General features: G+C 48.5%; 1 protein-coding gene across 1 annotated transcript in view; it reads left to right on the forward strand.

The window, feature by feature from the left end:
• LOC140721633 (NACHT, LRR and PYD domains-containing protein 3-like) overlaps positions 1 to 9,495 on the forward strand; it is a 48,414-nt gene extending 38,919 nt beyond the window's left edge. Inside the window, exons 8-9 of the mRNA XM_073036444.1 lie at positions 963 to 2,700; positions 9,093 to 9,495. Coding sequence (XP_072892545.1) covers positions 963 to 2,700; positions 9,093 to 9,417 — 2,063 coding nt within the window. The 3' untranslated portion in view covers positions 9,418 to 9,495. The remainder of the gene's footprint in view (positions 1 to 962; positions 2,701 to 9,092) is intronic.
• The last annotated feature ends 1,427 nt before the right edge of the window (positions 9,496 to 10,922 follow it).

Here is a 10,922-nt window from a genome sequence, read left to right on the forward strand (position 1 = left end):
TTGGCCAAAATGCACATTGTCCTGCTCTCCATAGTTCCACACCAGATCAACATTAACAGCGTCTGTTAATGAGGCAAACAATGCCTTAAATATAGTGAAAAGTTGTTGTAACGGGAGTGCAGTCAGGACTGCAATAGGATATTCAAGATTCAAAAACTTGATTGCATTCCAACCGTACATCAGCTCTGCAGGGCAGAATGAGACAGCGTTTCCCAGGGGCAAGTGTAATCATAACATAACAAACGCAACACTAAATAATAAACACAACAATAAATAGTAAAACACAATAGCCAGATGTCGCTTTAAATCAAGTTATAAGTGTCCAAAGCAGAGTCAGATAGAGCAGCTATTTAGCAGTCTGACTGCCTGTGGGAGGAAGCTGTTTAGTAGCCTTGTGGTTGTAGTTTTGATGCTCCTGTAACGTTTGCCTGATGGCAGAAGAACAAACAGTTCATGGAGAGGGTGTGAGGGGTCTTTAATGATGTACCGTGTCTTCTGGAGGCATCGATGCTGAAAGAGGTCTTGGACAGAAGGTAGGGAGACCCCAATAACCTTCTCTGCTCCCCCAACCACCCCCTGCAAGGCTTTTTTGTCGGCAGCACTGCAGCTGGAGTACCAGGTTGTGATGCAAAAGGTCAGCACATTCTCAACCACGCCTCTGTAGAATGTAGTTAAGATGTTAGTGGGGAGTGATGCTTGTTTAAGCTTCCTCAGAAAGTGCAATCAGGGGAATGTTCACCTTCACAAATAACTAGAACCAGAACATGAGGATTGGACATTTTCAGGGACATCCATTGCTGTCAATTCCGTGTCTGCGAACAGAATTTTACTTTCTGTCCTATCCATGGAAGCATTGAATTTATTCATGTAATCTCAAACACTGAATGCTGAAATACCGTTATAAAGTTCTTTGTCAGATGAGCCATTTAACGTTTTGAATATGTTCTCTGTTCCCATGGAAGATGTTCAACAGAAACACAAGGAGACTCTGCGGGCACAAACTGAAACTCTGAGAGTGAACACGATCCTGATGACGGAGAAGGTGAAGGTTTTCCAGCTGGCTGATCGATACGCTGAGCTCACGGTCATTTCTACTGTTCGAGATCGGACACTGGTGGAACATGAGCTGCTGGCAAGAGGCAGAGACCATGAGGATTATAGAGAGAAACAACTCCGCAGTCAGCTGGAAAAAATCCGTACTGATCAGTTATTCCAGAGCAGCTTTTCCCGGAGTAAATCCAAAACTTGGAGTTCAGCAGCAGTGGCCGGAGTCCCGGGGATCGGGAAAACAACGATGGTACAAAAGATTGTTTATGACTGGGCCACGGGGAAAATATACCAACAATTCCAGTTTGTCTTCAGTTTCAAATTCCGAGATTTAAACACCGTTAATTGTAGAATAAACCTGAAGGAACTGATTCTGGATCATTATCCTTACTTTAGGAATATCCTGAGAGAAGTCTGGAAGAACCCAGAGGGATTACTGTTTATATTCGATGGTTTAGATGAATTCAAACACAAAATCGATTTTGCGGACAGTCAGAGAGATACAGAACCGAAGCACCAGTGCCCAGATCCCGAGTGGTGGTGTGAAGTGTCTGACATTGTGTACAGTTTAATCCAGGGCAAGCTGCTCCCAGGGTGTTCAGTGCTGGTGACCACCCGCCCCACTGCGTTACATTTATTGGAAAAGGCGGAGATCAGTGTCCGGGCTGAAATCCTGGGATTTGTTAATGAGGAACGGAAGGAATATTTCATCAGACATTTTGAAGATCAGACGGTGGCGGAAGCTGTTTTCAATTATGTGAAGGAGAACGAGATCCTGTACACCATGAGCTACAACCCCTCCTACTGCTGGATCCTCGCTCTGGCACTGGGCCCCTTCTTCACACAAAGAGTTAGGGACCCACAGCGAGTTCCCAAGACCATCACCCAACTGTACTCCTACTATATTTACAACATCCTGAAAAACCATGGCCGTGAGATTGAGAAACCCCGTGATGTGTTACTCAGGGTGGGTCAGATGGCCTACAGAGGAGTGTTGGAGAAGAAGATTGTGTTTACAGATGGAGATTTGATCAACTACAGTCTGCACCCTTCCCAGTTCCTGTCCGGGTTCCTGATGGAACTTTTGGAGAGAGAGGATTCTGCCCAGAGCGTGGTGTACACATTCCCACACCTCACCATCCAAGAGTTTGTAGCTGCAGTCGCACAATTCCTGAATCCACATCCCGGGGATATCCTGAAATTCCTCACTGAAGTTCACAACACGACAGATGGGCGATTTGAGGTATTTCTCCGTTTTGTTGCTGGTCTCTCCTCCCCAATGACAGCTCGGGGCCTGGTGGAGTTTCTGGGTCCATTTCCTCATGAAACAATCTGCCGGGTGATTGATTGGGTGAAGGAGGAGGTTAAACGCAAGAGTGGAAACACAGGGAGTGAAGCTGGTAAAAGGAGCCTCCTGAACACATTGCACTACCTGTTTGAGTCTCAGAATCGTGGACTGGCTCAGGACGCACTGGGATCTGTGAAAACACTTTCATTCAGTGGAATGACACTGACCCCGATTGACTGCGCGGTCCTGTCTCATGTCATCGGACTCTGTGATACAATAAAACATCTCGACCTGGAGGACTGCCACATTCAGTGTGAAGGAATCCAGAGGCTGGGACCCGGGCTGCACAAGTGCAAGGAGTTGAGGTAACTTGATTTATTTCTCACTCTGAACTGTGAAACTGTTCTATTGTGTCATTTCAATGTAAAGGGATTTGGGTTAAACAGTGATAAATCAGATTGTGATGAATTGTGACAAATGCCCAGGGGATCGGTCAGTAATTCCCCAAGGACGGCAGGATTCTGTGGTTCCTTGTGAAGGAATGTTGAAGACTTCATCAGATCAGTGAACAAAGACCATTGGTTTAATGGTAGTAAATCACAGGAATGGCCGTGTTTCTCGCTGCCTGTGACACGTCCATTGACAATGTTCCTTCTCACTGTTACTGACACCCAGACCGACACTGACTGCAGCAGGTGGGTCAGAGATTCACACCCCCTTCCCGGTGAGGGACAAGAGTCCATCTGCAGACTGTCCCAGTGAGAAGGAAAGAAATACCATTGTGAGATTGTCCTCCCCTGCCCTTGATAGTGTGTGACTTTGCTCACTACCAGATACACAGAGAGCGAGGCTGCATCTCCTCTGGGTCTCTGTTCAGACCCAACACACACGTACAAAGATTTTCTGCATCCTCTCATCCTGTAGGATTATCGTTTACCCTTGGAATCCTCCTGTGGGACTTTTTATCCCAATCCCCCTTCGATTCTTAGGGATCTCGTCCCCATCCCCATTCCTCCTGTGGGCTCTCTATTACCCTTTCCTCATCCTCCAGTGAAATGTCTTTTCCCCACCCCACTTCCTGCGGGATCTTTCTTCCCCATTCCCCTCCCTCCTGTGGGTTCTCTCTTCCCCACCCCCCCTTCCTCCTGTGGGATCTCTTTTCCCCATCCCCCATCCGCCTATAGGATCTCTCTTCGCAAATCCCCTTCATCCTGTGGGATCTCACTTCCCCATCCCCCTCCCTCCTGTTGGATCTCTCCTCCCCATTCCCCTTCGTCCTGTTAGATCTCTATTCCCCATCCCCCTTCCTCCTGTGGGATCTCTCTTCCCCATCCCCCTTCCTCCTGTCAGATCTCTTTTCCCCAGCCCCATCCGCCTATGGGATCTCTCTTCACAAATCCCCTTCAACCTGCCAGATCTATCTTCCCCATCTCCCTTCCTCCTGTGGGATCTCACTTCCACATCCGCCTTCCGCCTGTGGGATCTCACATCCCCATCTCTCTTCCTCCTGTTGGATCTCTCCTCCCCATTTCCCTTCCTCCCGTCGGATCTCTCTACCCCATCCTCCTTCCTCCTGTGGGATCTCTCTTCCCCATCCCACTTCTTCCTGTGGGAACTGACCTCCCCATATTCCTTCATAGAATCGTAAAATCATAGAACACTACAGCACAGAAAACAAGCCATTCGGCCCTTCTGCTCTGTGCCAAAACTTTATTCCGCTAGTCCCATTGACCTGCACCCAGTCCATAACACTCCAGACCTCTCCCATCCATGCATCTATCAGATTTATTCTTAAGTCTTCAGAGTGTGTCCGCATTTTCCACATCAGATGGCAGCTCGTTCCACACTCTCACAACTCTCTGAGTGAGGACGTTCCCCCTAAACCTTTCCCCTTTCACCCTGAAGCAAAGTCCTTTTGTAATTTATCTCTCCTAATCCGTGTGGAAAGAGCCCATTCGCATCTACCCTGTCTATACCCTCGTAATTTTGTAAACTTCTATCAAATCTCCCCTCATTCTTCTGCGCTCCAAGGAACAAAGTCCTAACCTGTTCAATCTTTCCTTGTAACTCAACTCCTGAAGGGCCAGCAACATCCTCGCAGATCTTTTCTGCTCACTTTCAGTCTTACTGATATCCGTCCTATAGAACTGCACACAATACTCCAAATTTGGCCTCACCAATGTCTTATACAACCTCACCATAACATTGCAACTCCTATACTCAACTTTGATTTATGAATGCCAGGATGCCAAAAGCCTTCTTTACAACCCTGTCTCCCTGTGACGCCACTTTCAGGGAATTATGTATCTGAACTCCCAGATCCCTTTCTTCCTGCGCACTCCTCAGTGCCCTACCATTTACTGTGTATGTCCTACCTTGATTTGTCCTTACAAAATGGAACACCTCACACTTGCCTGCATTAAATTCCATCTGCCATTTTCTGGCCCATGTTGCCAGTTGGTCCAGATCCCTCTGCAAGCTTTGAAAGCCTTCCTCGCAGTCCACAACGCCTCCATCTTAGTGTCATCAGCAAACTTGCTGATCCAATTTATCACATTATCATCTAGATCATTGATATAGACAACAAACAACAATGGTCCCAGCACAGATCCCTGAGACACACCATTAGTCACAGGCCTCCAGTCTGAGAAGCAATGATCCACTACCACTCTCTGTCTTCTCACACACAGCCAATTTCGAATCCAATCTACAACCTCTCCATGGATAGCTACTGTCTGAACCTTCTGAACTAACCTCCCATGTGGGACCTTGTCAAAAGCCTTACTAAAGTTCATGTAGACAACATCCACAGCCTTTCCTTCATGTGCATTCTTGGTAACCTCCTCGAAAAACACTACAGGAATCATTAAACACGATCTGCCATGAACAAAGCCATGCTGACTGTCTTTAATCAGCCCTTGGTTGTCCAAATCCTTGTATATCCGAACACCTTCCAATAATTTACCTAATACCGATCTCAGGCTCACTGGTCAGTAATTACCTGGTGTACTTTTGGAGCCTTTTTCAAACAACGGAACAACATGAGCTTCCCTCCAATCCTCTGGCAGCGCAATTGTGGTGAAATACATTTTAAATATTTCTGCCAGGACCCCTGCAATTTCTACACTAGTCTCTCTCAAGGTCCGAGAAAATATCATGTCAGGACTGGGGGATTTATTTACCTTTATTTGCTGTAAGGCAGTAAGCACCTCCTCCTCTTTAATCTCTATATGTTCCATAAAACATAGAACAGTACAGCACATTACAGGCCCTTCAGCCCACAATGTTGTGCCGACCCTCAAACCCTGCCTGCCATATAATCCCTCACCTTAAATTCCTCCATATGCCTGTCTAGAAGTCTCTTAAACTTCACTAGTGTATCTGCCTCCACCACTGACTCAGGCAGTGCATTCCACGCACCAACCACTCTCTGAGTGAAAAACTTTCCTCTAATAACCCCCTTGAACTTCCCTCCCCTTACCTTAAAGCCATGTCCTCTTGTACTGAGCAGTGGTGCCCTGGGGAAGAGGCGCTGGCTGTCCACTCTGTCTATTCCTCTTAATATCTTGTACACCTCTATCATGTCTCCTCTCATCCTCCTTCTTTCCAAAGAGTAAAGCCCTAGCTCCCTTCATCTCTGATCATAATGCACACTCTCTAAACCAGGCAGAATCCTGGTAAATCTCCTCTGTACCCTTTCCAATGCTTCCACATCCTTCCTATAGTGAGGTGACCAGAACTGGACGCAGTACTCCAAGTGTGGCCTAACTAGAGTTTTATAGAGCTGCATCATTACATCGCGTCTCTTAAACTCTATCCCTTGACTTATGAAGGCTAACACCCCATAAGCTTTCTTAACTAACCTATCTACATGTGAGGCAACTTTCAGGGATCTGTGGTCATGTATCCCCAGATCGCTCTGCTCCTCCACACTACCAACTATCCTGCCATTTACTTTGTACTTTGCCTTGGAGTTTGTCCTTCCGAAGTGTACCACCTCACACTTCTCCGGGTTGAACTCCATCTGCCACTTCTCAGCCCACTTCTGCATCCTATCAATGTCTCACTGCAATCTTCGACAATCCTCTACACTGTCTACAACACCACCAACCTTTGTGTCGTCTGCAAACTTGCCAACCCACCCTTCTACCCCCACATCCATGTCGTCAATAAAAATCACAAAAATAAGAGGTCCCAGAACAGATCCTTGCGGGACACCACTAGTCACAACCCTCCAATCTGAATGTTCTACCTCCACCATGACCATCTGCCTTCTGCAGGCAAGCCAATTCTGAATCCACCTGGCCAAACTTCCCTGGATCCTATGCCTTCTGACTTTCTGAGTAAGCCTACCATGTGGAACCTTGTCAAATGCCTTATTAAAATCCTTGTAGATCACATCCACTGCGCTACCCTCATCTATATGCCTGGTCACCTCCTCAAAGAACTCTATCAGGCTTGTTAGGCACGATCTGCCCTTCACAAAGCCATGCTGACTGTCCCTGATCAGACCATGATTCTCTAAATGCCCATAGATCCTATCTCTAAGAATCTTTTCCAACAGCTTTCCCACCACAGATGTAAGGCTCACTGATCTATAACTACCTGGACTATCCCTACTACCTTTTTTGAACAAGGGGTCAGCATTTGCCTCCCTCCAATCCTCCCGTACCATTCCCTTGGACAACGAGAACATAAAGATCCTAGCTAGAGGTTCAGCAATCTCTTCCCTTGCCTCGTGGAGCAGCCTGGGGAATATACCGGCAGGCCCCGGGGACTTATCCGTCCTAACAACTCCAACACCTCCTCTCCCTTAATATCAACATGCTCCAGAACATCAAACTCACTCATATTGTCCTCATCGTCATCAAGTTCCCTCTCATTGGTGAATACCAAAGAGAAGTATTCATTGAGGATCTCACTCACTTCCACAGCCTCCAGGCACATCTTCCCACTTTTATCTCTAATCGGTCCTACCATCATTCCTGTCATCCTATTGTTCCTCACATAATTGATGAATGCCTTGGGGTTTTCCTTTACCAAACTCGCCAAGACATTCTCATGCCCCCTTCTTGCTCTTCTCAGTCCCTTCTTAAGCTCCTTTCTTGCTACCCTATATTCCTCAATAGACCCATCTGATCCTTGCTTCCTAAACCTCGTGTACGCTGCCTTCTTCCACCTGACTAGATTTTCCACTTCACTCGTCACTCATGGTTCCTTCACCCTACCATTCTTTATCTTCCTCAGCGGGACAAATTAATCCCTAACATCCTACAAAAGATTCTTAAACATCGACCACATGTCCATAGTACATTTCCCTGCAAAAACATCATCCCAATTCACACCCGCAAGTTCTAGTCTTATAGCCTCATAATTTGCCCTTCCCCAATTAAAAATGTTCCTGTCCTCTCTGATTCTATCCTTTTCCATGATAATGCTAAAGGTCAGGGAGCAGTGGGCACACACCCCCAGATGCTCACCCACTGACAGATCTGTGACCTGACCCGTTTCGTTACCTAATACTAGATCTAGTATGGCATTCCCGCTAGTCGGCCTGTCAACATACTGAGACAGGAATCCAACCAGGACTCACTTAACAAACTCTGCCCCATCTAAACCCTTGGAACTAATCAAGTGCCAATCAATATTAGGGAAGTTAAAGTCACCCATGATAACAACCCTGTTATTTCTGCACCTTTCCAAAATCTGCCTCCCAATCTGCTCCTCGGTATCTCTGCTGCAACCAGGGGGCCTATAGAATACCCCCAGTAGAGTAACCGCTCCCTTCCAGTTCCTGACTTCCACCCATACTGACTCAAAAGAGGATCCCTGCTACATTACCCACCCTTTCTGCAGCTGTAATAGTATCCCTGACCAGTAATGCCACCCGTCCTCCCCTTTTCCCCCTTCTCGATCCCTTTTAAAGCACTGAAATCCAGGAATATTGAGAATCCATTCCTGCCCTGGTGCCAGACAAGTCTCCGTAATGGCCACTACATCATAATTCCATGTATGTATCCAAGCTCTCAGTTCATCACCTTTGTTCCTGATGCTTCTTGCATTGAAGTACACGCACTTTAGCCCTTCTACCTTACTGTCTTTATACCCTTTATTCTGCTGCTCTTTCCTCAAAGCCTCTCTATGTGTCAGATCTGGCTTTACTCTATGCACTTCTTTCACTGCTCTATCGCTCTGGGTCCCATCCCCCTTGCAAATTATTTTAAACCCTCTCAAACCATGCTAACAAACCTACCTGCAAGGATATTGCTCCCCCTTGAGTTCAGGTTCAACCCATCCAATCTGTACAGGTCCCACCTTCCCCAGAAGAGATCCCAATGATCCAAAAATCTAAAACCCTGCCCCCTTGATTAACTCCTCAGCCACGCATTCAACTGCAATTTCCTCCAACTCTTACCATCACTATCACGTAGCACTGGCAGCAATCCTGAGAACACCACCCTTGAGGTCCTGTTCTTCAGCCTTCTGCCTAGTTCCCGAAACTCACCCTTCAGGACCTCATCCCTCTTCCTGCCTATGTCGTTGGTACCGATATGTATCACAACTTCTGGTTGCTTTCCCTCTCGTACCAGAATGTCATGTACCCGGTCAGACACATCCCGGACCCTGGCACCCGGGAGGCAACTAACCATGCGGGTTTCCTTCTCATGTCCACAAAATCTCCTGTCTGCTCCCCTGACTATAGAGTCTCCAATGACGACAGCTCTCCTCCTCTCCGTCCCACCCTTCTGCATCACAGGTTCAGACTCAGTGCCAGAGGCCCTGACACCGTGGCTCACACCTGGTCGGTCGTCCTCACCAACAGCATCCAGCACGGTAAACTTATTATTCAGTGGAATGGCTACAGGGGTGCTCTGCACTACCTGTCTACTCTCCTTCGCTTTCCCCCCTCGGACTGTCACCCAACGACCTGCTTCCGGCAGCCTAGGTGTGACTACCTCCCTGTAGCTCTCATCTATGACTGCCTCATTCTCCCTTATGAGTCGAAGGTCATCCAGCTGCTGCTCCAGATTCCTCACACGGTCTTCCAGATGCCCGGCCGCAAGCACTTCTGGCAGATGTGACTCTGTGGGAGAGGGGAGTTCCCCCAAGACTGCCACATCTCACAGGAGAGGCACATCACCGACTCAGGAGGCATTGTGAAGAACTGTCAAAGCCTCAAATCTCCACTCACTCAGGCCACTTTCCACAGGCCGCTCAGCTTGAGCTACCCCTCTATTTATTTGTTTGAGCTTTTCAAACTGCTTGGTCAATCAGCTGCTTTCTGCTGACGCTGAGCTATTCAAATCTTGGTTGTCTTGATTTGCACAGTCCAACTGCCAAAACGGCCAGAATCTCTCGAGTCAAAGCCTCAAATTTCCACTCCTTCACTGGCCCACTCACTCACTGGCCGCGTTCCATGACACTCCTGTTTGTTTCCTGTAATTCCATATCCGCTATGCCAGTTTCCTGAGTAGACAATGACGCAAAAAAACTGTTTAAGATCTTCCCCATCTCGTGATGCTCCACACATAGACCACATAGACAAACACACTGATCTTCTAGGGGACCAATTTTGTCCTTTACTATCCTTTTACTCTTAATATACTCGTAGAAACCCTTCGGGTTTACCTTCACATTATCTGCCAACACAACCTCAAGTCTACTTTTCCCCTGTAGGATCTCTCTCCTGCATCCCCCTTAGTCCTGCGGGATCTATCTCCCCCATCCCGCTTCCTCCTGTGGGATCTCTCTCCCCCCACTCCTCTTCCTCCTGTGGGATCTATCTCCCCCATCCCTCTTCCTCCTGTGGGATCTCTCTCACCCACTCCCCTTCCTCCTGTGGGATCTATCTCCCCCATCCCTCTTCCTCCTGTGGGATCTCTGTCCCCAATCCCCCTTCCTCCTCTGGGATCTCTCTCCCCCGTCCCCCTTCCTCCTGTGGGTTCTGTCTCCCCCATCCCCCTTCCTCCTGGGGGATCTCTCTCCCCCATCCCCCTTCCTCCTGTGGGATCTATCGACCCCAACCCCCTTCCTCCTGTGGGATCTCTCTCCCCCTGTGGGATTTCTCTCCCCCATCCCCCTTCCTCCTGTGGGATCTCTCTCCCCCACCCCCCTTCCTCTTGTGGGATCCCTCTGTCCCATCCCCCTTCCTCCTGCGGGATCTCTCTCCCCCATCCCCCTTCCTCCTGCGGGATCTCTCTCCCCCATCCCCCTTCCTCTTGTGGGATCTCTCTCCCCCATCCCCCTTCCTCCTGTCGGATCTATCTACCCCATACCCCTTCCTCCTGTGTGATCACACTCCCCCATCCCATTTCCTCCTGTGGGATCTGTCTCCCGCATCCCCCTTCCTCCTCTGGGATCTCTCTCCCCCATCCCCCTTCCTCCTGTGGGATCTCTCTCCCCCAACCCCCTTCCACTTGTGCGATCTCTCTCACCCATTCCCCTTCCTCCTGTGGGAACGATCTACCCCATCCCCCTTCCTCCTGTGGGATCTCTCTCCCCCATCCCCCTTCCTCCTGTGGGAACTCACTCCCCATCCCCCTTCCTCCCGTGGGATCCCTCTCCCCCATCCCCCTTCCTCCTGTGT

Source organism: Hemitrygon akajei, unplaced genomic scaffold (genome assembly GCF_048418815.1).
Source record: "Hemitrygon akajei unplaced genomic scaffold, sHemAka1.3 Scf000058, whole genome shotgun sequence".
Taxonomy (NCBI): Eukaryota; Metazoa; Chordata; class Chondrichthyes; order Myliobatiformes; family Dasyatidae; genus Hemitrygon; species Hemitrygon akajei.